At 39.5% G+C, this 25,322-nt stretch overlaps 5 protein-coding genes across 9 annotated transcripts; 2 read left to right on the top strand and 3 right to left on the bottom strand.

Annotated features, from left to right (window-relative positions):
• Positions 1-9: 9 nt before the first annotated feature.
• Positions 10-3,372, top strand: LOC106653846 (protein O-mannosyl-transferase 2). Its single transcript, XM_014373440.2, has 13 exons — positions 10-444; positions 515-598; positions 676-760; positions 822-926; positions 1,014-1,122; positions 1,202-1,470; positions 1,541-1,647; positions 1,711-2,107; positions 2,169-2,320; positions 2,386-2,474; positions 2,536-2,684; positions 2,765-3,174; positions 3,246-3,372. The coding sequence occupies exons 1-13, from the start codon at positions 359-361 to the stop codon at positions 3,349-3,351; spliced, it is 2,148 nt and encodes a 715-aa protein (XP_014228926.1). The 5' UTR covers positions 10-358; the 3' UTR covers positions 3,352-3,372.
• Positions 3,373-3,744: 372 nt separating this feature from the next.
• On the top strand, positions 3,745-5,955 carry LOC111693509. Its single transcript, XM_023458245.1, has 2 exons — positions 3,745-4,016; positions 4,091-5,955. The coding sequence occupies exon 2, from the start codon at positions 4,907-4,909 to the stop codon at positions 5,300-5,302; it is 396 nt and encodes a 131-aa protein (XP_023314013.1). The 5' UTR covers positions 3,745-4,016; positions 4,091-4,906; the 3' UTR covers positions 5,303-5,955.
• Positions 5,956-6,017: 62 nt separating this feature from the next.
• Positions 6,018-8,443, bottom strand: LOC106653845 (alcohol dehydrogenase [NADP(+)]-like). The gene is made up of 6 exons (XM_014373439.2): positions 7,610-8,443; positions 7,313-7,436; positions 6,870-7,235; positions 6,682-6,798; positions 6,215-6,609; positions 6,018-6,135 (listed from the first exon to the last, which is right to left on the bottom strand). The coding sequence occupies exons 2-6, from the start codon at positions 7,367-7,369 to the stop codon at positions 6,090-6,092; spliced, it is 981 nt and encodes a 326-aa protein (XP_014228925.1). The 5' UTR covers positions 7,370-7,436; positions 7,610-8,443; the 3' UTR covers positions 6,018-6,089.
• A 1,576-nt stretch (positions 8,444-10,019) lies between these two features.
• On the bottom strand, positions 10,020-11,376 carry LOC106653867. Its single transcript, XM_014373462.2, has 3 exons — positions 10,972-11,376; positions 10,582-10,739; positions 10,020-10,456 (listed from the first exon to the last, which is right to left on the bottom strand). The coding sequence occupies exons 1-3, from the start codon at positions 11,078-11,080 to the stop codon at positions 10,154-10,156; spliced, it is 570 nt and encodes a 189-aa protein (XP_014228948.1). The 5' UTR covers positions 11,081-11,376; the 3' UTR covers positions 10,020-10,153.
• Positions 11,377-14,844: 3,468 nt separating this feature from the next.
• Positions 14,845-23,945, bottom strand: LOC106653844 (cyclin-dependent kinase-like 1). Of its 5 annotated transcripts, none has more exons than XM_014373436.2 (4): positions 23,675-23,945; positions 19,089-19,278; positions 16,159-16,932; positions 14,845-16,073 (listed from the first exon to the last, which is right to left on the bottom strand). In XM_014373436.2, exons 1-4 carry the CDS (start codon positions 23,740-23,742, stop codon positions 15,915-15,917), a joined length of 1,191 nt encoding a protein of 396 aa, XP_014228922.1. In that variant the 5' UTR covers positions 23,743-23,945; the 3' UTR covers positions 14,845-15,914. The 5 variants fall into 5 exon arrangements, with proteins under 5 accessions (XP_014228922.1, XP_023314831.1, XP_023314866.1 ...); XM_023459063.1 differs by lacking the exon at positions 23,675-23,945 and adding an exon at positions 21,621-21,846 and having other exon boundaries at positions 19,089-19,287; XM_023459098.1 differs by lacking the exon at positions 23,675-23,945 and adding an exon at positions 21,621-21,846.
• Positions 23,946-25,322: the final 1,377 nt, after the last annotated feature.

Raw genomic sequence — 25,322 nt, 5'->3', positions numbered from 1 at the left:
ACGTTCGAACCGCGAAGAGAGAATTCGAAAGCGAATTTAACGATCGGCTAATGTACAGTTAGAGTGGCTGCACGATCGCGGAGACTGACTCGGTGCGATAAAAAGCATACGGGGATAGCGGTACCACCAACCATGTTCACTCGCGGCGTGTACTCTCTGCGTATGCACAGGCATCCTATACATACACCCGAGCAGACGTGTCAACCTGTTGTTAGGTTGAAGTGTCAATCTGTTTCAAACATCAGAAACTCGAAATAATACGATAAAGTCGGTTACACGTAGCTGTGCTGATAAAGACAAAAAAATGATAGTTTTGGAAGTTTAATCGGCCCTCTCTTTTAAAAGGATTGACTGCACGATGGCAAATATTAGTGGTAGAGTCGCCAGAGAAGGCGATAAATCTGACAAATTGAAAGAGGATAAACAAAACGAAAAGGATGAAACGTGAGTAAAATGTACAACTTGAAATGTCAAATTAAGAAAAGTCATGATTTGCTTATATGCATCATTTTAGAAACTGGTGGATTCTTTTTACAATTATTCTTCTACTGACAGCGGCAACAAGATTTTATAAGGTCACTGAACCTGATCATGTATGGTAAGCAATGAAAAAAATTTTGATGAAAATTTGACCCACAGTTGGAAATAAAATTTGATACATTCATATATTTACAGTTGGGATGAAACGCATTTTGGCAAAATGGGTAGTTGGTACATTAACCGGACCTTCTTCTTTGACGTACACCCACCTTTGGGAAAAGTGTGTATTTGAGTAAAATTATTACGATTTTTTCATAGAATAATTTAATGTTTTTTCCTAGATGCTCATTGGACTATCAGGGTACCTAACAGGCTATGATGGTACTTTTCCTTTTGAAAAACCTGGTGATAAATATGAAGATGTTAATTATATAGGCATGAGAATAGTGAGTTTTTTCTTCATTTAATTAATAATCAAATAAAGAGCATTGAATGTTTAAAAAATATATTGATTGTATTATCTATTATTACAGTTTTGTACATTTTTGGGAGCTAGTATAGTACCTTTAACATTTTTAACTGTATGGGAACTAACTAAATCTACAACAGCAGCATTTTTGTCAGCTAGCTTAGTTTTGTTTGGTAAGATTTATATAAATCCAATTTCGTAAGATGTATTAATACTCAGAGACATGATACATCAATCATTTCTTATTTTCAGATATTGGTTTACTCACATTGAATCAATATATTCTATTGGATCCTATTCTCTTGTGCTTCATGATGTGTGCTACGTATGGCATGGTACGTGTGGGATCTTTGTATAAAGAACCATTCACATTTTCATGGTGGTTTTGGATGACTTTCACTGGAATATCTCTTGCATGTACAATTAGTGTTAAATTTGTTGGATTATTTGTAGTTTTATTAGTAGGATTTTATACAATTTATGAACTTTGGAGGGAATTAGGAGATTTAAATCAATCTGTGGTAAGATATTTGTATTATAATTAAATAGCTCATTTTATGTATAGAATTTGAAAAAAAAATTATTTTACAGATCACTGTGGCAAAGCACTTAATTGCAAGAATAATTTGTTTGATAATAATACCTGTAATGTGCTACATGCTTTTTTTCTATATACATCTCGCTGTCTTGAATAAAAGGTAATAAATATTTTTGTTTATTTATCTACTAATTTATCATGATATTAATATTTTCAATTGCAGTGGCAATGGGGATGGATTTTATAGTTCAGAATTCCAGTCTCTACTTGAAGGAAATTCTTTGTATAATGCATCTATGCCTAGACATTTAGCTTATGGTGCCAAAGTCACTTTGAAAAATCATCGTACTGGTGGTGGTTATTTACATTCCCACTGGCACCTATATCCTGAGGGGGTTGGTGCTCGTCAACAACAAGTTACTACATACTCTCATAAAGATGATAATAATTTCTGGTTAATTAAAAAATATGATAGTGAAGACATTCCATCAGAGCCTGTTCTGATAAAACATGGTGATCTAGTACGCTTAGAACATGTTATTACTGGACGCAATTTACATTCCCATAAAGAATTTGCTCCTTTGTCAAAAAAGCATTACCAAGTAACTGGATACGGAGAGGTAAAATTGAGTATTCAAAAATGAAAAAATATAAAAATTCATTAATATTATTTTATTGTAGTCTGGGAAAGGTGATGCGAATGATGTCTGGAAAGTAATCATAAATCATGGTCAAGAAGGAGATTTGGTAGAAACAGTTACAAGTAAACTTAAATTTGTTCATTATCTAAATCATTGTGCTTTAACATCAAGTGGAAAAACATTACCCAAATGGCAAGTATGAAAGAAATAACTATTAAATGAACAGTTTGCTGAAATTAAAATACGTTTTTGTACAGGGCTTACAGTCAACAGGAAGTAAGTTGCAATCCTAACATAAGAGATAAAAATGCCTTGTGGAACATTGAAGACAATAATTATGATAAGTGTGAGTATTATTTAAATTTTTAATTTTTCAAATGAAATTGAAATTATCTACATTTTTTTAGTGCCAAATGTCAGCTTTCAAGTATATGCACCAGGGTTCTTGAAACGATTTTTCGAATCTCATGCAGTTATGTTGCAAGGTAACTCAGATTTAAAAATCAAAGAAGGTGAAGTTACTTCAAAACCGTGGCAGTGGCCAATAAATTATAGGGTAAATTATTTACTTCATATGTTTATGTTAAGAATTGAATTATTTTCAGCAAACTAAATTTAAAAATTTTAATTATTTAGGGTCAGTTTTTCTCTGGAAATAACATTAAAATCTATCTTCTTGGTAATCCAGTCATTTGGTGGTCCAACATCGGTTTTCTATTAATTTTCGCGATCGTTTACTTGAACGCATGTATACGTGAACAAAGAGGACTTGAAGAAGATCCAGCCCTTGTGAGCCAACGAAAAACCATAATGAACGCGGGAAGCTGGCTTTTTATCGGATGGATACTTCATTACTTGCCTTTTTGGGCAATGACTCGCATCCTTTATTTCCATCATTATTTTCCAGCTTTGATATACAGTTCAATGCTCACAGGAACTACTATAAATTATATTTTAGATAGTATTTTATTGATACTACCAGAAAAAATAGGTAAAACTATTTATCACATTTTACTGGGTTTGGTCGCCTATGCAATTATTTACAGGTAACATATTTAAATAAATTTTGAATACTTTATTTTGCGTTTAAATTATTATTTTCTTTTAATCTTTACAGTTTCTACTTATTTTCGCCATTGGCATATGGCATTGAGGGTTTACCGGCTACTGACCCAAAAAGTCCTTTACATTCATTACATTGGTTGGATTCTTGGGAATTTTAAAAATTCTCTGTTGAAAATAGAATTCATTTTAATTTTTGCATTTAATAAAAATGACTGAAATGTTCATGAAATGAAAATATGTATAATGTTACATAAGAGATTTTATCCATAAGTTACTATTTTTTAGAAATTTTGTTGCATCAAATTTTTATGAAATATTTATTGTGTACTTAATTTATACAAATTTAAATTATCTTTTATAAAAATAAATTATGTGCAATAATTTAATTAGTTTAGTCAATAATTTCCTTATTTAAAAAAATTTAATTCTAAGATTTTTCCAACGACGAATATGCCGTAGGTATAGTACAACAGATATCGGTCTGTCCATAGCTGTTTCTGCAACTTGCAACTTGCAAGTTTGATAGTGACAGTAGAGCGCACAACGTTGTCTGCTATGACAACAAGCTTATTCTAGCCTAACTTTTTATCTTTTGATCTTGATAAATGTATTGAAGTACATTATGCTGTTTGCACGTTAGTGGCACAATTTTTATTTCTTTGCGGTGCTAAACAAAGTGTTTTAGAATATTTTTATTAGTCTATCATTAGTTAGTTAAAATTTTCTGATTCTGTCAAAAAATAGAACGATCTCAACACAATCAATAGAAAAAGAAGAAATGTAATTTTTTTATTTTTTCGTTTCATTAGTGAAAAGTTGAATGGTAAATATTATAAATTAATCATCATTTCTGAAAAAGGATCAATTGTTACGATAACTTGACTGATTTATTTTCAGGTTATTACGTGCTATTATCTAACTCACTTAATCAATCATGAAGCTCTTAAAACCCTTGTAATAGTGTCAAGATTGTAAACCAAGCTCTAGAATCAGTTGTACTTGTAATATAGACTGCTGTTATATTATAATATGGACTGCCTTTTCATGCTAAAGTACAGCAATATAATCAATATTGTGAACAACTTTCATTGTCACTTTAGTCTTTTGATGTGGGACCAGTCTGTCTGGTCCCACATCGTTCTGATGGGTTCTATCCTAAGAAAACTTTTTTTTATGTATTTAGTAAGTGTTGCATTAATCTGTCGTGCTGATAAAACACTATTCTTTCTTGAAAATTAATTTGTCTACGATAAAGTTACCTCATCACTGAAGGAAGAACTTAATTTTTTCTTATTTATATTTAATTATATTTGTTAAAATTGTATATAGACTATACAAGAGAATGTAGCTCAAAATTTGTAGCGTACAAAAGGATTTGCAGGTAATTTCTTCAGAACATTCAGTATTATGAAATATTCCTTTTAAATACAAAACAAAGATAAGTAAACTTTATCTGGTGTCTCGCTTAAGGCAATACCTTGCCAGTATAATAATGAGGTTGTGATCCACGAACAAATGTTGCTAATAGAAAAGTATTACTACTAAAACTTTAGGTTAATAGGTCCTTGTTGTTTACTGTTTCTTCTTTTTATTGTATTGAGTAAAATGTTTGAAACTTGTATTAAAATTGTCAACTAGTCAATGAATTATCTAGTCATTGTAATTGAGTAAAAATTGTAAAAACTTATAATCTTTGAAGAAAGTATTGTCAGTATGTCTCAAGATAGCAAAAATTTTGAACCAAAAAGTCAAGAAGGAGTTTCTGAACTTCAAGCCCTTCTAAATGCAGAATGGACAGAACTTCAACAAAACGAAGCCATAACGATGAGACAAAAAATGGGATCACTCGAAGCCCAAGTCTCCACTTCATTGAGGCTGGATGACAGAATGGAAGAGACAGGCCTAGACTCTGACAGTATACCCATGTTGTCGTCTCCAGCGCCTTCAAATATTGTAACTTATGTCAATCAAAAACATAAGGTCCACTTTTGGACGGTCAAACCTGTAAAATTGCCGAAAAAAGAGCAGCCTATTGCCGAAGAGGAAGAGGAAGAACCTCAGTCAACTGCACCTACGATTGACGACGAGATTTGGCAGATAGATGATTGATGCGAGGTAATAAAACGAGTGTTAGTCTTCAGGGGTAACTGAACATACTATTCTCGATGGCCTAGTGGCATTTCTACTTCGTTTCCAAAACGAATTGGGTGTACTCAATCATAATAATGGCCAGTATAATGCAAAAATAAACCGAAAACGTAGAATAAATTACGCACATAAAAGCCTCCTGAAGATGGAATTGTAGTGTGTGCCTTTAAGAGCGAGGTATTCGTTAAAAATAAGTGAATGTCTTGGCCTATACTGGAGTTTTCAGTTTCGAAACATGAAAATTTTACTTTAAAAAATGTATGAAAAAATTGGGACTTTATATCTTTGAAAGGTATAAAGGCTCGTTAAAAATAATTTGCTTGTGCTTTTGGTAGTCGAATTAACCGATCGAAAATTCAATTAAAGGTCAAACCGCTAAGCATAAACTAATTTAGAAAAAAAAATTAAAAACAAAAAAACAAGCTAGAACAAAATACCAAAGAGATGTTGAGTAAAAAAATTATGATTAATGCAAGCTGTGTATCGCGCGCAATTTACGACGTGACAAAATTGAGTTTTGTTTGTATAGAGTCTAATTTTGTGTTATGATGCATTCCATTAAAAGTTATGCATTTATACAATTTGTAATAAAAAGTTATTAGATTATTAAACAAGTATTTGTTAATTATTGGTTTAGTTTGCAAGAATAATCCCCAGATTTCATTATAAGAAAATAAAATTTATTATATTTTAATGAACTATATCGATATCTTAAAAAAAGTTTGTTTTCTTCAGAGATCGTTGATGTTCATTTGAGCTCATTTTTGAAAGGATATTCCGGATGCTCCTCGACGCTGTAACACAAAATATGCTCATTTTAGATATCTATACAAACTTTTTTATCCAAGTAACGATTCGCAACGCTCGCCTCACCCTTTGAAAAAGCGAAAATCGAATATCCGTCCTTTCTCGGCCTGATCCAAGCCGTCCAATTCCTGCATCTGCTCGTCCGTGAGTTTGAACTCGAACACGTCGACGTTGGACTTGATTCGCTCGGGATTCGAGCTCTTGGGTATGACCACGACGCCGGCCTGCACCGCGTGCCTGATTAAGATCTGCGCCGTCGTTTTGCCGTGCTCCTCGGCGATCCTCTTCACCACCGGGTGCCCCAGCAGATCCGGGAATTTGTCGGGACTGTAATTGTACTTGGCCTGGAAGTGCTGCTTGGCACCTGGCGAGCCGAGCGGACTGTAGGCCGTCACGACGATCGAGTGTCCCGCGCAGAAGGTGCGCAGAGGCCGTTGCTGCATGTAAGCGTGCAACTCTACCTACAAATTTTGTCCAGATTTATTCCTATCCAATTGGCACTACGTTTTACAATTTAATTTTCTCGAACGCACTTGTAAATTGCTGGGTTTTATTTCGGAGTTGTTCAAAATTCTTTGCACTTGGTCGATGTTAAAGTTACTCAGGCCGATGGAGCGCGCGCGCCCGGATTTTACGAGTTTCTCCATTTCCTGCAGAGACAATGCATATATTAGCGCATTAAGAATTTTTTCGACAGATATTCTGAACCGACTGTTTTTACCTTCCACACTTGTACTGGATCCTGAACGTCAAGAATGAAAGAGCCCTCGGCGTCTTTGGCTTGAGTCTCGGAATTTTCGTCCTTGACGAAGGAGAACGGCATGTGCACGAGATACATGTCGACGTAGTCCAAGCCGAGCTTCTCCAACGACAGCTTGAGGTACTTCTCGACGTCGGCCGGCCGATTTCCAAAGTTCGGCAGCTTCGTCGTGACGAAGAGATCCTCGCGTTTGCCGCCCTCGGCGAACCACTTCTTGAGACTCTTACCTATGGACTCCTCGTTATTGTAGTTAAATGCAGTGTCGATATGTCTGTAACCAGCTTGGAGCGCCGTGGTTATCACCTGCTCCATTTCTTCCGGTTTGGCCTGTCGAAAATTAAAATGCCATCGTTACGAAAACTATAAGGTTGGATGTAATGAGTTCGCGGCGTCGTTGCACATACCTGCCACGTGCCGAGCCCGACGAGCGGCATGTCATAGCCGGACGACAATTTGGCCATTTGCGCTGCTAAATGCACGCACTTATGCAGAAGAGGCACGCACAGCCTCAGGGTGGACGCAGAAGATCTAGAAGCAGAGAAAATCGGCGCGCGTATAACGCAGATCAGTACGGGCACGTCATTGCTTGATTATTATTTTTAGAGGTACTGCACGTAATTATAACTGTGCGAGCTTTTGAGCGACTTCGAGTGTAGCTGCTTTATTTAGACATTTCGTGCGAAATAGCGTATCGGATTTACCTGCTTTCTCAAGGTGCGCGCGGCAGAGCTTTAATGTCAAACTGCTGCTGCGGCGCGCGTGTACTGCTGCTGCCGACTCGTTTTTGCAGATTCTCGAGATCGCACGTGTCTCGATTAATAATTTCGAGTATAGTATCAAAAATATCGTAGACGTTTATACAAATCCACAGACTAATCGAACTATAAGCTTGTATACAGTGATAATAATAAGGCGCGTAAACGGCGTTATGAAATGTTAACGTTATTTATATCCTAAGTAGTTTAAGGCAATTAGTTAAATTACGCTCTCTGTCTCTGTATCTGTCAGGCGCAGGGTAAGTAGCTGCCAAAGCTACTTCGTCGCGGCGCTCAAAATTTTCAACGCCACCGCCAACGCGTTCTATAACGCGAAATGATCGATCGTCGAGCCACCAATTAATTCGCGCACTATATGCAGCTACGTAAAAGATGCCACACACCGATGTGCAAAGGTATATCGCTGGCTTCGAACACGTTGCACTTCTTTTTTGTGTCTCCCCGCGCGCAGTTGCGCGAACAAAATAAGTTCAAGGTCGCGCTGCAGTTCGAGCGCTCCACCTGAGAAGGTATGACATATATACCGCGATGCACTCGCGCGCGCGCCTTTCTATATCGACTGGCTTATGTGGATAGCAAACTGAGAGAGAGAAAGAACTTCTCGATCGAAACTCTCTCTCTCTTCTATAATAATGCAACGAATGTCGCGCGGTCACTTCATGATACCGTCGCGAATTCGCGCCAGCGAGAACTGCACAGCCTCAGCTCGAGAGATGTGCTTTATTCTCCGCGTAAATAGGAAACGCGCACCGCACACAAGTACGCTGAGCGGGCACAACCCTGAGAGAGCTTCGAAGCTACGATCGTGCGCCTGTGCAGTGAGCGGCTCGTCGTTGTACGTGTGTCTTCGAGAACTACACTTTGACGCAGTGCGCACGAGCTTGCAAGCTCTCCGCGATGCACATGCACGGCACACATTCGTGCAGGCGGGTAAGCGAGACACACACGAGAGTTTCGGATGCAGATGCCGTGCATAGGTATGCAATGCATAGACTTTGAATTGATTTTTTTCGTTCGATATCAAGCACGATATTGCATTTATTTACGTGATTCGGATGATAATAGTTTGTATACTTTATTGCTTACCTTTTCCTTTGAAATGAAAATATAATTACCAGATACTGGTAAATAAAACCTTTGTTTGCGTAGCATTAACCTATAGAGGTTTTTTTTATTCACGTTTGAAAAAAATGAGAATCGAAGAAATGAATTTGCGATCGGACGCGTGGAGGAGCGCGAGATTTCAAGTGCAGAAGTTACGTTAAAAACCGAATTATTTTTAAGAACAAAAACTTTAACTGTGGCTGATAAAAAATTAAACGATCAATTTAAATACAAATGTTAGTTATGACTAGAAAAAATACGACTAGAGAACTCAAGGTGCATACGATACAAGAATTATAATTAATGAGTTAAATTATTTTACAAAGCTTACAAATAATATTTATAATGTTCATTTTAGCCTCCATCATAAGAAAAGACTTATTTGTTGAACTTAACGGGTGCCCACAAAGGTTACTCAAGCTTGCATTGCCAGCTCACGTGTCGATATCCATCCATTTTCCTGCGCGCCACAAACTCGAGCGAGCAAAAATGTTGCTCTCGCAGCGCAGTATACCTATCTAGTTGTGTACAATATATAGGTACATACGCGGACTCCGATTACAGAGAGCTGTCGCGCTTTACAAGTGTAATTATATATCCTACGCCAATGTTCGACGTTTTCCTATGCAGCTCGATATAGTATATTACTGCCCTAGGCCGGGAAAAACAGAAAAGTTCCAGGGCACGTGAAATAAGCGACCGAGGCGAAGCCGACGAAATGCTACTTTCGGCCCGCTGGTATGTAAAATATATTTACTCGCTCGCTCTCGAACGGTGTAATACGTACACGCTGCTTTGACTTCGAGAGGACTGGATCCAGTTGCTCGGCGAATGTAAATCAAGCGACATTAAAATGTGTCACCATTTTATCATCGACGATGCTGCAGCCACAAGCACATGGACTCGCGGAATATTTTAATCACCTGCGCGCGTAGACTGCAATCGTCGATCGTCGAGTTTTACATTGAATTTCTTACTTTTTGCCCGCGAAACAAATTTATACAGTACGCGGTAAAATATATAAGCAGTGGCGGACTTGATAATTTAATGGATCGCTCCTCTTGGTACATTTCAGCTGCTACATATTATATGCACGAGCGAGGAGAGTAGGTTCGCGAAAAAGCGAAACAATATCGTAGCTGTATCGCGGCCATGCAACAAGCTTTTGTTATCTTGATGCTATATGTCGAGCTTTCGCGCATACTCATTCACATACGACATACCCTCAAATGCAATACACATATACCATATAGCCAGGTGCATAACAATTTCATTGTGTGGAAGTACTTTAATTTTATTTTATATTAGTAAAAAAAAAAAAATAAAAATATTAAACTAATTACAAGTAAATTGATACTATAATAATTATACATGTTCGTCATCGGTATCACTGCTTTCCGTCTCGCGATTACAATTATTTATTGGAAGTTTTAAATAATTTGGAAAAAATTCATTAATTTTTTCTGTCCATTTCGGGTAATTTCTGAAGACGCAAAACATTCGTCGCCTCAGCTCGATGTAACCGATTATATTCTCGCGATATTCGGCCAAAGCCTTCATGAAGTATTCATAAGATCCTTTTTTATTTTGGAACTCTTCCACGAATTGACTTATAAAAATGTCCGATTCTTCTATTGGAAGGTGAAGAAGCTCGTTATTACTCGACTCCTAAAAAACAAACGTTTCTGATTTCTATAACTATACTTTTAATGCGTTTCAATAGTCTACATCATCTTTGCAAAATACAATCGAAGCAAAAGATAATTTTTGTAGATAAATTAAAGTAAACTCACCTCTATTTTGGAAGAGTTTTGCGCCGTGGATTCGCTGCTTGACTGTCTTGAAGGCCCAGCAATAGCCGCAGGTTCTAATAAATCTACAGACTGAGCACCGACTTGATTATTTTGATTGATGAGTGTCGATTCTGCTTCATCGTTTAGTAAACCAGAAACTTTAGACGGATATTCGAAGGAAAAAAAGAGAGAAATATTAATTCATAAATAAAAAAAATAATAGGCATGAATTTTTTAACAAGTCTTTCACTTTTTTAGAGATCTCCTAACTGCAACGTCACATGCATTCTATAATTTTCTTATGACAATATCCAATATAACTTTTATGATCAAACTAGTCTTATATAAATAAATTAGAATTATCCAAAATGTAAAAATTGTATTGTTTACCGTTTGCTGGTGTTAAACCAGTCGAATCTTCAGAGCTCCTAGTTTCTTCATTCCGATTTACACATAGCTTCTTTGGCTTATCATTTTCACTTTTTATATTTCTTTTCATCGCGGGAAAAGTTTTAATACTTCAAAATCTTAAATGGAACGTCCTATTTACTCTCGTAGTAATTGACTATTAAAGAAAAGTCGTTATACGATATAACATGAAGATCAAGCAGATCTTTTCGTCGCTCTCGAAAAGTAAATAATATACAATGCTAATTAAGTCATAGTTTCAAATACTTATATCTCTGTGATGTGAAATTCTATATAATATTTAAAAACAAATATGTATAAGCAGATAAATCGGAAACTTGATTGTAAACAATCGAATCATAGACAATTTTGACATCGGATTGACATTAAATTGTTAATTTGCTTGGATTTTAATTTTTTTTGTAGGATTTTGTTGAAGTTTCACAGTATGAACTAATTTTTTGTTGTTTTTCTAGAAATGGTTTATGGATGGATTTATAGCGGTACGACAGATCTAGGGAGGTCTTGGGCCGGTGGGATGAACCGATCTAGTGCGTTAGATTTGTCCAAGACATCGGTAATTGTACCATCGATTTAAAAAAATTAGTAGCCCCTTAATATTTTAGATTTACTCAAATTTCTTAGATGTTCTTTTTAATTTAGGTCTCAAAAAACGCAGCCCGATAATTGATTTGATTTTTTTGCAATTTTCAAAACAATTTTGATATATATTTTCGATATCTTTCAAATTTCGGTAGTGAGTACCGATTGCAAGTGATTTTGATTTTATTCAACATTTCCAGTATTTTTTGAACAATCTCTTCAAACAACTTATCTTCAGTGATAAATACAAAAAAATGATTTGGATCATCATTTTTATTTGAAAATTACCATTTCCTGCGTTACCCCCCGCTGCTGCAGTTACCCGACATTCCCCTATTGTTGTCAGATAAGTGATGTAACGATTTTTACGACGCGCACGCGTCAATGCGGGTCGAATTCCTATTCCTATACCAAGTCTTGGACCATATCCAAATTCGGTGAAAGCAGCCTATAATGACATCATCTATGCCGCGTCGCGTAAGTGTATCTGTCTCTCTCACTTGCACATGTGCGCGTCCACGTTTTAGATACGACAGCTCATGCTACGTATCTTTCATATTTAATAATTTCGACCAAGTGCTTAGATCGTACTACGTGTAATAGTCAGTGCACATCTAGACACTACATAATAAGCAACAAAGTGAAATTTTTATTTTATATCAGTGATTTTTTGTTGGAAGTGTAAGCGCATAGTAAAAAATGTTCAGAATTCGAGGTGAAGGTTGCGAGGTTAACCTTAACGAACGCTCAAACTTGGAACTTTTTATCTTATCTTCTAATCGCCCTCTTTCGATTCGCGAAGAAATCGAGCATCTTCTCTGGAAGGCCGCGAAGAAGTCTAACACGGATGAGGAAAATTATGAGGGAAAACGGATTGTTGAGCTCGTGATCCACAGCGGCTACAGAGACAAGCCGGAAGTCGACGAAGACGGCGAGCCATTGTTGCGTCGTACCACACCACTGCATCGTGCGGCTAGAGACGAGTGCGGAGTTTTGAGCGAGCGTAAACTTTCTGAAAGTATCCCTAGTCTTTTCAAAATATACAAACGGTTCGATGTGAATTATACCGACGAATTTGGATTAACGCATTTCCATGTAGCCTGCGCACATGGGTGTTATGATATTGTCAAGAAATTTCTCGAGCTCGGCCAGGATCCCGATTGCCTACCTGAAGAATCGGCCGAGAAATTCCTTCATTCGCCATTGCACTTGGCTCTCTACCATAACCACAAGAGGGTAGCCGAATTACTACTGAATAGTGGAGCTAGTCCAAATTTGACCGATGCAAAAGGATCTACATCTCTGCACATTATCTGTCGTCACTGCTCTTATGACTTCTTGGAGATGGTTTTCAAAATAAGCGATGATAAACATCGGGCGGTGCAAGTCAATGCTCAGGACAAGTTGGGCAATACACCATTGCAATTAGCTCTGCTCAATGAAAGCAAGGAAATGGTTGAATTGTTGCTGAGAAGAGGCGCTGATCCGCATGTAGCCAATGCGGCTGGATCGACTGCTCTGCACCTGATTTGCTCGAAAGGCCTCGTTGACTTGGCAAAGATATTATTCGAGCTCAGTCACGAAAATAATCAACCAGTGCAGGTCAATGCCCAGGACAAGTTGGGTAACACTCCATTGCTCTTGGTTTTGGACCATGCCCACGAGAATTTAACGCTGAAAGATAAATACCTTGGAAATCCTCTGAGGTCTGAATACGAGCATTACCGACACACGATCTGTTTTGCGAAAGCTATGTGTCAGATGTCAGGTCTGACAACCGCACACACGATCGAGTCTCGTCGTCGTAAAGATTTGGTCCTATTTTTATTGAGACAGGGCGCAGATTTGAATCTGCCCAATGCAGAAGGACTGACTCCTGTGCACTGCATTTGCAAGGATTATTTCAACGATGATCGTGACTTGGCGCAGCTACTCTTCGAGATCCATAATGAATTTAATCAACCGTTGTGGGTTGATGCCCAAGACAATTTGGGTAATACACCGCTGCACTTGGCTCTGAAATACGACAACTTACAGGTGGCTAAATTACTGTTAATAAAAGGTGCCGGTCCGAACCTGCCCAATGCGGACGGATTGACTCCTCTGCACCATATTTGCCAAAGAAGCAGACGCATCGATGACATGGTGGATGTGTTTTTCAGGGTCAATGACGAATTAAATCAACAGGTACACATCGATGCTCCGGACAAATGGGGTAACCGACCATTGCATCTCGCTCTGCGCCAAAACAAAAAGAAGGCGGTCAAATCGCTGATGAGCCGAGGTGCTAATCCTAATTTAACTAATGCAGAGGGATTGACACCTTTGCACTTGATTTACACGATGGGCAACGAGTATGGCTTGACGAAAACGTTACTAGAGATCTATGACGGATTAAATCAGCCGTTGAACATCGAGGCCCGGGACAAGTTGGGCCGAACACCTTTGCAATGGGCCGTAGCGGGTCTACAGCCGGATGTGGTCGACGTTCTCTTGGATCGTGGCGCCGATCTGTCTAGTTTCGTTTTCCCCACTCAGAGTCATTTCGACGAATGTTTGAAATCGTTCACGAGCGAAGAGGAAAATTTAATATTGATATTGCAACTTGGTTTTGGTGCTCTGGCCGTCTTCCAACAGCTTGATAAAAGAAATTACGTACTGGACCGAAGCGATGTCTTAACTATCATGACATTATTATACGGTACGTACGGATTGTTCGAGAAATCAAAGCTCGAGAGACCGACAGATGCTGAAATATATTGGTATGATGACGAGAAGTTTACGAGGAAAGCGAGAAAGATCAAGATAAATTCGAGCTATTCACTTTACGACTTGACCCGCATAGAACCTCAAGAGGCCAAAAAAATTAATTTATATTCGGACTTCTTCAAATTCATGCACTCAAAATATTTGTATAAATTTTCCAAACAGCAGAGAGAGGCTTGCACTCTGCATCTCTTTGAGAAACTATCGAGAGGATTTTTCCAAAAATGGGCACTGGATCCTTTTTGGGGACTGATACACTATCGGCTTCCGATTGAGATATGCGAAATAATTCTCGAGAAACTAAAAAATCGAGACTTATGCAACATTTGCTTTGCGGTGAAACTTCACAAATCATGATGTTAATTAGCATATTTGCTGCATTTTCAATGTATGGCGTTATTCAATGAAGCCAATTATCTATGTCATTAAAATGAATCAATTAAAAAAAAAAATTCCATAAATATCTTAGATTTTATTATTTTGGTTTCGATTTTTATTTCGTTTTATTTACAAAAAAAATATAAAGAAGCTTCACATCTTTTTAGATGTTCTTATTTTCAAACTATTATGCCTGCAAAAATAATTTTGCTTTCATTTTCACAGCGTATGCAACTAAATTTTAGAGCCTAAAAATCATGTTTTTTGTACCTGTTAAAAATTTGTTTTCAAAAGTGGAACCCCTTATTTTACATAGCCCTTGTTCAATTTTCATTGCTATCAAATTAGGTAGTATTAATTCTTTTGACATCATAACTCTAAATCGACATGATGGAATGTCCTATTATTAAGATATTGCTTTGCACACATAAGGAAATATAAAAGTCAACCAAAATATCAAAATTTCAATCCAATTTTCTGAAACTTGTATTGAATATTTCTTCAAAAGGCTCTATGGTGACTCAAAATAATGGACCGGATTATAATTTTGATTTTTGGCTGAATTTTATAAACCCATAATATCCATAGACATTCGTCGGAAATTCAATTTTGTTAAAAAATACGCGAGTGAAATTATCTTGCAATATCTTGTTGAAAAACGAGTAGAAATAATTTCAATTTTCAGATAATGTACTTCCGCTTTTATACATTATATATGGACGCCCCAGCGCAGGAAGGTTCTTTCAATTCTGTAGCATGAAGGACATACCTTACATATCTTACGATTACGTAATCACCATATCCGTGTACAATTGATATGAATGAGTGAAAAAAAAATGAACGATTGTCACTGTTGCATTGTATACGATGAGAAACACAAAACGATGAGTGATGTGCGACTGCATGAATATTAAGAAAAGTGTCGTCAACGTCGTTACAATTATATTTTACAATGATCGCCTTCATCATTTACATCATGAATTTCTATTTATATAATTTTTTAATATATTATATAATATGTAATCTGCCGTAAGGATAGAACACTCGGTTATACGAAAGTGTGTGTACAAATGATTAAAACACCATCACTCGAGGCCTTTTTTTGTCATATTTTATACAATCATCACAGTTTAGCGTCTATTTCGTTTGTCCGTTAAAATTTCACGACTAGTCTATCATCAGCCTCTTATAACGGGCAAATGATCGAAGCTCTGCTGGTGACGCAGGGATGAGCTTCGTGGCCGATTCGTTTCAGTGTTATTTTGACCAATCGCGTGAGCGAAGCCCGAAGCTTTCGGTAATTGCGGCAATATCATTTGACTGAAGTTCGAGTGTTGCTGAAAAATAGAAATAATCAAATTTGTATCCTGAAATTATGGCATCTGTCTGGTAAGGTAATAATAATGGTTTGACTAAACTCACCCTCGACCTCTCCCTCACGCTCCTCAACTTCTCGTACTCGTCCGCCTCGGTCTCGGGCATTTTGAAGTGGAAATTCTCAAAGTAGACGTGCTGAAGCAGCTGATCGCAGGTCCACCTCTCCTCGGGATCCTTGTCCAGGCACTTCTTCATGAAGTCCAGCTGTATGGACGAGGAGGCCGTGTCTGGCATGAGACTCTCCAGCGGCGTCAGCGTCTGCGGGGTCGGCAGCGTGATCCCCGCAAAGAACTCGTTCTGCTGGAAGATGGCCATGTGGCGTGGCAGCAGATCACCGATCGTCCGCCTGATGATGTAGAGCTGATCGACGTCGGACTTGCCGGGCCAGAGCGCCTCGCCGCGTATGAGCTCGGCGAAGACGCAGCCGATGGCCCAGACGTCGACCTGGGTGCTGTACTGGGTATCGCCGACGAGCAGCTCCGGCGCCCGGTACCACCTCGTCGCCACGTACTCTGTGTAGTTCTCGCCGGGGCTGAGCATGCGAGCGAAGCCGAAGTCGCAGAGCTTTACCACGCCCTCGGCCGTGATGAGGATGTTCTCGGGCTTGACGTCGCGATGCACGCAGCCCAGACGATGGCAGTAGGCCACGCCCTGGAGTATCTGCCAGGTGAGCTGCTTGATCATGGCCTCGGGACAGCCGTGCGGGTACTTGTCCATCTCGTTGAGCAGCGTGTGTTCGCAGTACTCGAACACAAGGTGGAGCTTGCGCTTGCGTCGGAACACCTCCAGCAGGTTCACGAGGTTTGGATGTTTGAGATTCTGTGCGAGCATATCATCGGAGGTGGAGGAATTTTAAAAAAAATCATTAATCATTTATTTTTTTCTTTATTCAATGCTAATGCATAATTTATCCATGCATATAAAATCTTTTTGTGCTTGACATGACAGGTGCAAAAAAAGTCTTTATCCTTCTGCGTCCTCCACGAACAAAAGAAGATCGGTGTGTTTTTCCCCAAGGTTGAACATTTTTATTCAACAACTTGACGAATGCATAATTCACTCTGGGGAAAATTTGCACTAATCATCACGCGTTCATTAAAAATTTTAATTCCCTCCTCAAAGCTGTCGACTCTAGACGAGCTCGTTATATTTCGCCACCGAAATTAACGCCGTTGGTGCACGAAGGGGTCAGGTTCAAGATTGCAGGGCTCGCGAAATCGATCGTCGTTATTAGTATTTCCTCGTACGTACTACGATACGAAAATGAATGGTGTCCGCGCGCGGACTTCTTTTATTCGTTCCTTATAGCATTTAATTTCCCACATGCGAGAGGGTGCACATTTCGAATCTTCGCGAACCTCGTATGCATATATCCATCTGGAGTGACGAAGAAATATCGCGTATGCAGCGATGTCGTAGAAACTGGCTTGTAAGATTGCGTATCTCTCACGCGAAGTTTCGCGTCGGCCGCTGGAAGATTGAGAATGTGTCTGTGCTTTTTCTGGAAGCTTCGAGATATCGAGATGTTTAATTGGATCTCTAATTGGCAATGAAACTTACGATTAAATAAAAATCATTGATACGAAAACATTTTTACTGCTATTCTCATGTTTAACGGCCTTTCTTCCAATACAAAATTATAGGAAATTATACAGGAACAAATTCGCAACGCTGCAGACTGCAGTTGCGATAAAGGATTAAAAGCCATGGATTATTTTATACACACACACACACATGCACACGTCTACGTTCGCGTGTCTTGCAGTCGACTAGAGACGAAAATATTGACCGACGCTCCCTCGCGGGTAGTAGTAGTATTGACCAGTGGTCTGTGTCGTCAGCGCAACACACGCGAGCCATACCAACATTTCGCCCTTTTCGTCGACGGTAAATATACACACGTAACGAGCTTATCGTGCACCAATTGTTTTCTTTTCCTTCGCTTTCTCTTACGTTTCATTTGCTCGCGCCGCATGATCGACGATTACGATTGATTCGAATCTTTTCGTTCCATGACGTATTTTTGCGTTTTGACGTTTTTCGCACGGGTGATATATATCGTACGACGATGACGTTCGAATGCACGAGAGATCGATTCGGCGTGCACGGATAGGAAAAAAAAAACACTCGAAATTTCATACGTCGTGTCGGATGGGCGATCAAGATTCTGCTGGCGAAGCTACAATTACGTTCATCAACGGGGTAATTCGACGTCTGGAAGCTTCGCCGACGTATGGTTAAATTTTAATTTCTATATGTGCTTGTATCGTACCCGTATGCACGCGCGTTTCATATCGATCGCTGCGATAATGGAAAAAAAATTCACTGCAGTAGTTTCGATAAAAAAATTTCTACAACAAGTCGAAACCGACAAGAAGAAAAAAAAAGCGAGAAGACTATGTACAAATGCGGCAACGTAACGACGATAAAATATTCAAACAGTCGGTATCGCATACAGATGTGCCTGCACAAAAAGTCGCCCGTAATTTTGCTGTTTTAGCTGCTGTAATGCACACACGTTACAAGCTCACGAACGATAAGCTAAAAAAACCAACGATATTTTGCACGAGAGACTTTAATGCGGAGGATACAAGGGGCTGTATACGTGAAAGGGTATGCGTGTCGCGAGTTCATAATATATAAATTCCGAATGAGCGACGGAAGTGACCAAAGCTTGAGATAGAGTCCGGCTCGAGCTTGCTCGGCCGGGGGTTGTTCACCCCGTGCTCGGACTCGCGCGAGCCTCGTTCACGTGCTTTATATACGTATAAAGCTACTCGACGCCGCGGTACATAATGCTGTATAATATAGCCGATCTATACAGTGTATACCCCCGATCGACGTTGCATTTCATCCGACGCTTGAGACTCGAGAAAAAGTACTCTATTCGTCGCTACCGTGTGTTCGTTGAAGAAAAAAAATATTTTCTTTTTTTTTTGAGTTTATGTAAATTAAGAAGTCTTATGTTTGTGTACCTTCAGTAGCCTGATCTCTCTGAGGGCTATCTTCCTGATGAGCGGGTCGTCCTCGGTCTGTTGAAACTTTTTCACGGCCACGAGTCGTCCCGTTTGCCGATCTCTGCACTGGAAGACGACGCCGTAACTGCCCTCGCCCAATCTGCCCAGCCTCTCGTAGCGCTCCATCGCTTTGCTCGGTGCTCGCGACCTGCACCCACAGTAAGTGAGAAGAAAAAACGAACAGAAAACAAATAAAGTTGAATTTATTCCGCTGTGGCATGTATGTCAAAAATGTTGATTTAGATATTATTTTAAAAATTTATTCGACAAATCGATCGTACTTTCGGTACTTGGCTAAACAGGGCAGAGTAAACTGCTGAGTGAACAGCATCGTGTTCTCCTCGGATCGGTTCCCTCGACTTTGTATGATATACGCGCAAAGGATCAAAGAAAACTCGCACTATGCACGTATGCGATATAATGCAGCTCTCGATGCTCGAGACGTTGGTAGGCAACTGCCGCAAACTGTAATAATGCTCGGGGCTCTCGCCGCTGCACGCCATTGACCAAGGGTCAAGCTCCCCCTTCGTGTCAGTCCGCGTATAAGGTATATGCCTCGACGACGCACGCTCCAAAGGGAGAGCAAGAAAATCGCGCACTGCCCGCCGTCTTGAAGAGACGTTTGCGCTTGCGCTCCCTTCGCGCCTCTTGCGATATAACAAACCGTTAGACGATCGGGTATATTTATATGCGATCATAATCCCACTACCCGAAACGTTTTAACCGAATTTTTTTTCTTTTTCTTTTTTCGTTAAATTTAAATACTGCAGCCGGTGACTTTATTGGGTACGCGTGTAAAAACAAGGCTGACTCCATTTCGTTATATACATCGACGCATTACCTATTCAGAGACGCTTTTGTTCCAGGTGAAATGTTACACACACACAACACGTCGGGCCGATGAATTTATTTATACATGCATTTAGGTATGCACGACGCGCCTGAATTAACCTGCACCCGTTTTGTCGCTTACGCCACGTGACCGACTTCGAATGACCGAGCTTTTAATGTAATGTATAGTTTAGATATGTGCGAGTGTGTTGCGTGCACGTGTAAAGTGGCAGCCCTGCCGAATTGTGTCGCGTTTCGGCAGAAGCGCCAAATTCGTGTAAAGGTTCGATGTTAATGTATTACTGCGGTTACAGAAACGAACCTCGAATAGACAACGTGACCGAACAATTATTGGTTTTCGGAAATTTACCTTCCATGCGCGAAACGGACTCGCGACACGACTGAGCTTTTTGTTCATAAAGGCACATGCATAATGAGCACCTTGATTCGTTTATAGCTCATTGCGAGCTTGCACCTCGTTGTCACGTTATATTCATACAAGCACACACACTAATTCATTTTCCAAGGACGAAAAATGGTTTCCTCAAACCTTCGGGCTGATGCGCGGCACAACGATACTGCACACACAAACACGCGTACACTAACACAGCCGCGTCGTTGAATAAATCATACGGCAATCGAATTCACACATACGCTCGCGCGTTTTTCTTACGATTACCGATCATTATCTGTCATTCGACTCACCAAACTGGTACATACCGACCGTAATCGACCGTGCACAAGTCGTTGAGGATCTTGGCGATTTTCGCGATACCGGGAAAATTTGGAAAACTCATTACTGCAAATTTTAAGGATCGCAATGAACTCGAGGCCAGGACACAAAGGATAATAGGTGGACGAAGATGCGCGCGGTACACTGCAAGAATTTTTAACGCTGACAACAGTTTTAAAGGTTAGAGTCATTGTTATATTATTATCGGTGCGTTGGACGAGAAACAATGTGTCGACGGCCACGCGTACGAGGGGTACAAGCGCAGTAATCGTCACCGCGTCGGTGGCTATATCGATTTTTGAAATTGAAAAATGCATGCGGTTTTCAATTAGCATTCCAATGTCAATCGAAAAAAGCTCCTCGGTGCACGGAACAAGTGTCATCTTTTTTTTTTTGTTATTTCGACTTATACCTTGGTTGTCGCGTTTATTTTATTTTTTTTCTTCGAACAAAATGTATCACCTCATAGTTGACCATCTTCGATTGCGCTGTTCATAATTTCTGTGTACTTTTCCCAGGATTTTCAGAATTCAAACGAACTTTTTAAAGAATTTCACGAAACAAAAACTTTTCGCCACCCGTGTGCGGTACAGCGAGAAATCGGCCAACAACTGACGCACATAGTTCGGGCCGGGCGTAATCAGGAAACCACGAACACGGATTATAATAGACTCAGCCAGCTATACACACTCGAGTTGTGAGTTTTACACAGATATTATACATTAATGAATTATGGCCAAGGTAGACGGGCAACGAAATGAGGGCCGTTTAAAAGACGCAAAGGATGTGTACTTAAAATCATCATCTTATAGGCCACAGGTATAATGTCGCGACAAAAAAAGGAGTTCGCCAAAATGATGAAAATTGACCCGCGCGATCGTTTATCGTAGTCGTATATGCACACACATCAATGATTAAATACATACAAGATTTGCAGTAGGGCATTCATGACACATTCGAGCCTCTCGATCGTCGATCGATTGCGAATCTCTCTCTATTTGCTGGACTTCATTTTTGCAGACAACTCAAACTTTTGGCATCTGCACGCAGCCGATACGTCGTAAAACGTCGAACGTCGCGAATTTTCTTCTTCTTGCTCGGTGTACGATGTACCGCGGGCACACGCAACAACGTTTCGCTAAACACTGTTTCATAGCGGACTGCGACAAATGTGACCCGCCGCTCGGCTCCAACGACTGACTAGATATCATATTGTACAAGTTACAAGTACACTATATATCTATACAATATGTATTTGTACGTGTATACAGAGCGAGCGAGCGAGCTCGGAGGTATACGCTTACCTATAATAATAAAAAAAGAGGTACACACGGACCGAACATTAGCCGAGAGAATCGATATTCTCGTACCAGGTGGAAACTTTTATAATTTTATGTGAAAATCGTTTGAAGCCTCGGGGGTAAGTACGTCTCTTTTCTTGTATTCCTTTTGCATGTACACACGTTGCACTCGATTTGTTCTGAGCCTTCGTGTGAGTAAGTGTAAGTCAGTTTCGCTTATATAGTAGAGTCTCGAGGCGTACACGAGCTTTCCGAGAAATAATAACTCGAAAAGGCGAAAGGGGAGGAGTGGGCGAGTGCTTTGTTGTAACAGGAAATAACCGATCCAATGACGAGGTCATTTGCGAGATCGTAGAAATTTTGTTTATTTTACAATGCATCGATGAGAAGTTTACCGTTGCACTATATGTTTTCTTTCGGTAACGCCAAGCTTTGCGACGCGTTGATTTGTTTCACCCGCAAAACTGCTGCTGCTGCTGCTGAATAACAACCAGGTTTTATCGATTTTTCCGGGCAATTTTTCGATGTCAAAGTCGATGTTTCCGCTAATGGAGCGAATAAACAATTCATAGAGTTGGAGATGGAAAAATAGAGATAAGCCAACGCGAGGGATGATCGGTAAAAGAAAAAAATTTCTGCTTTAACGATCTATCAATTCTCTACGTTCGCATCGAGCTCGAGAGCTTTTTAATTTCGCTCGTTCTGTGACGACCTTGCCAATCATCGTCTGTACAAGCCTTAATAGCGTATTTAAATGGTATCATTCGGCTTTTAATTTCGTTTTCGCGCGCATACCCCTTTTGGCACGTAATACCGCGAGGCTTTTTTACTTTCGACGATCTTCGCGTGTACGCGAGCTTTAACCCAAGGTCAAATTTTTCTCGTTCTCTCGACTTTCGTTATCCGTTTTCTCACGCGTATTCGTAATAAATATCGTGTGCTGCATTGTGGCGGTGCATAATTAATTGACACGCGATGGCTCGAGGCGCGCATGAGTGTTAGCGTTTCCGATAATTGTTCAACAACGCGGCGATTATTAATGCACATCCTGTTATGAAAATCGATGAAAATTTCAAAAATCACGAGCGTTAATGAATGGAATTATAAACATGAATCATTACACATTCCTCATGATTCGAATAATCATGGATCAAAAGGCGCGAAGAAAAATATTTCTGATGGATGCGCGCACGTACACGACCGATTGTGTACTCATATAGTACTGCTAGGAAAAGGATAAAAATAGATCAAGGCTGTAACAAACTACAAAAGTGCACTAAAACCTCGTTTATCGCGTGATTTCAATGCTAATTTCGCCGAATGCGTGTGCAAAATCTGCAGTAAAAAATTAACAAAAACCGCCACTGCCTATTAAACGAAATCGAATAGTCAAAACGACCGAATGCACACGTCGAAGCGAGAGAAAAAAAAGTTGCCTCGCAACGAAGTTGTGGCAAGTAAACGTATACAAAGCCGCGCGCGGGATCGAGCTCATATTTATACACGCGTAGATATGATGGTTCGTGAACGTTCTCGCAAGTTGAACTTCATGATGCCGGTCGCTCGTCAACTTTTACTCTTTGATTAATTTTTTAAAATTATTTTTAAGAAAATAAAAAAATAATGCGAACGAGTAAAAAATGATGGAGCAGAGAAAAAAGCTCCATTGGTTAGCGTACCTTCGAGGCAGCAGTGGCAGAGTACTACCGAATAGCCAGAGCTTCCTTTCAAGCAGCCATTTCTCCATAAATGCACGAAGACGATCCGATTAACATGCGTGTTAATTGATGCTCGAGTCAGGTGCTGCGAGGGCCGCTCTCATCGTCGTCTAATTCGCAGTTATCGGCGGCTGCAGCCGACGATGCTTGTGCTACTGCAACACGCGCACACGCAAATATGATAATGCAAACACGCCATCAAAGGTAAGGTATGTATCCACACGACACGCGTACACGGTAAGCTACGTAGAATGTACTGTGTATATTATACTCGTCGCTGTGCTTCCAAAACGTGTATAAATCGTCGGACCGACATGTTGTGTGTGTGTATGGGTACACATCGCCTAGCATAAATACAGCACCTATACGCGATGGCTCGTGCATATAGTCGCGCCGCGGCTGCATGCTATATATTTTACATCGTGTGTGTATACCGTATCCATCGCGCGGGGGCGGGTCGCGCGCGCACATACATGTATCTGTTTCGAATATTATCGTGTACGGTATAGGATAGTTGCCACCCAGCCCGAGTTCGAAGTTTCAGCGACTGAATGAGCCTCATCTCTCTCTCTCTCTCTCTTTCTTCTTCTTTCGGTATACATATCATCGTCGAATGCGTAGCCTAGGACTCGATCGATTTTTACTCAACTTGTTATTGTTGTCAGGTGGATAGAGAGATATATATTTCCGCCGCCAGTCCGTGCGGGAGGATAGTAAAAAAAAGATATTCCTTACCGACGATATATGCGCGACTGCACGTGCACAAGCGAGCTGAAAACGATCGATTCGTTGCTATACACACGAGCATCGGCTATGAATGTTACCGATGTCGAGTTATACCGAACTCCTGATTTGCCGACTTGTAATAGACAAGATATCGTACAAGAAGGAGAATTTTAATATTTTAAAATTTTAATATTTAATATGATTACTCCGAATTATCGGCGAAGAGGAGCATCGCATCTAGTGTCCCAAAAATTACACGATTGTACCGAGATTTTTGAAAATAGTAAGTAATAAAGTACTTAATTTTTTTCGCAATCATTAACAATGTATTCAAGTACTTTGACAAGTTTTCACAAAGTGAAAAATTTGCTGGTGATTTATAATTAGCATTCGAAGAGCGTCCTGCTTAAAAAAGTCACTTCCGTGGATGCCTCGGTAGCGCTTCGTAAAATTGCCTGAAATGATGCATCGATTTCATATAAGTATGACATTTACTGGATATTGAGTTATTCCTCACATAAAACATCGAAAACTCAAAAAATAGTGGAAGTACAATTCATACAAAGATCTGTCACTTTTAAAAAGCACTCAGTCATCTTTCGATGATTAATTTTTACAAAAGCGTGTGTTGAAATTGACGAACTGTTTATTAAAACGAGGCCTTCATTTATCTCACACTACTACTTTACATACATCAATTTTAACGCGCGCTGCTAAGTGATCCTTAATTGAAACAAAAGCAAAGGCCTCGTTTAATAAACAGTTCATCAATTTCAACACGTGCTTTTATAAAAATTAATATAATGATAGAGTTCATTACTGACAAGAAGTTGAAAAACATATAAAAATGATATTTTATGAGCTTGCAACGTAACGGCATTAT

The sequence above is a fragment of the Trichogramma pretiosum genome, unplaced genomic scaffold, assembly GCF_000599845.2.
Source record: "Trichogramma pretiosum strain Unisexual culture from Peru unplaced genomic scaffold, Tpre_2.0 scaffold103, whole genome shotgun sequence".
Classification (NCBI taxonomy): Eukaryota; Metazoa; Arthropoda; class Insecta; order Hymenoptera; family Trichogrammatidae; genus Trichogramma; species Trichogramma pretiosum.
The sequence above is the reverse complement of the archived record's forward strand: the minus strand, read 5'-3'. Positions and strand labels throughout refer to the sequence as shown.

Coding starts and splice junctions, on each gene's coding strand:
- LOC106653846 (XM_014373440.2), top strand. CDS start 359: ATGGCAAATATTAGTGGTAGAGTCGCCAGAGAAGGCGATAAATCTGAC. Junction 1,648..1,710: donor CTCGCTGTCTTGAATAAAAG/GTAATAAATATT, acceptor TTTCAATTGCAG/TGGCAATGGGGATGGATTTT. Junction 2,475..2,535: donor AGACAATAATTATGATAAGT/GTGAGTATTATT, acceptor ACATTTTTTTAG/TGCCAAATGTCAGCTTTCAA.
- LOC111693509 (XM_023458245.1), top strand. CDS start 4,907: ATGTCTCAAGATAGCAAAAATTTTGAACCAAAAAGTCAAGAAGGAGTT.
- LOC106653845 (XM_014373439.2), bottom strand. CDS start 7,369: ATGGCCAAATTGTCGTCCGGCTATGACATGCCGCTCGTCGGGCTCGGC. Junction 7,236..7,312: donor TCGGGCTCGGCACGTGGCAG/GTATGTGCAACG, acceptor AATTTTCGACAG/GCCAAACCGGAAGAAATGGA. Junction 6,136..6,214: donor GATTTTCGCTTTTTCAAAGG/GTGAGGCGAGCG, acceptor TTTGTGTTACAG/CGTCGAGGAGCATCCGGAAT.
- LOC106653867 (XM_014373462.2), bottom strand. CDS start 11,080: ATGAAAAGAAATATAAAAAGTGAAAATGATAAGCCAAAGAAGCTATGT. Junction 10,740..10,971: donor TGGTTTAACACCAGCAAACG/GTAAACAATACA, acceptor ATCCGTCTAAAG/TTTCTGGTTTACTAAACGAT. Junction 10,457..10,581: donor AAAACTCTTCCAAAATAGAG/GTGAGTTTACTT, acceptor TTTGTTTTTTAG/GAGTCGAGTAATAACGAGCT.
- LOC106653844 (XM_014373436.2), bottom strand. CDS start 23,742: ATGGAGAAATGGCTGCTTGAAAGGAAGCTCTGGCTATTCGGTAGTACT. Junction 19,279..23,674: donor CTGCCACTGCTGCCTCGAAG/GTACGCTAACCA, acceptor CTGTGGGTGCAG/GTCGCGAGCACCGAGCAAAG. Junction 16,933..19,088: donor GAGAGATCAGGCTACTGAAG/GTACACAAACAT, acceptor ATGCTCGCACAG/AATCTCAAACATCCAAACCT.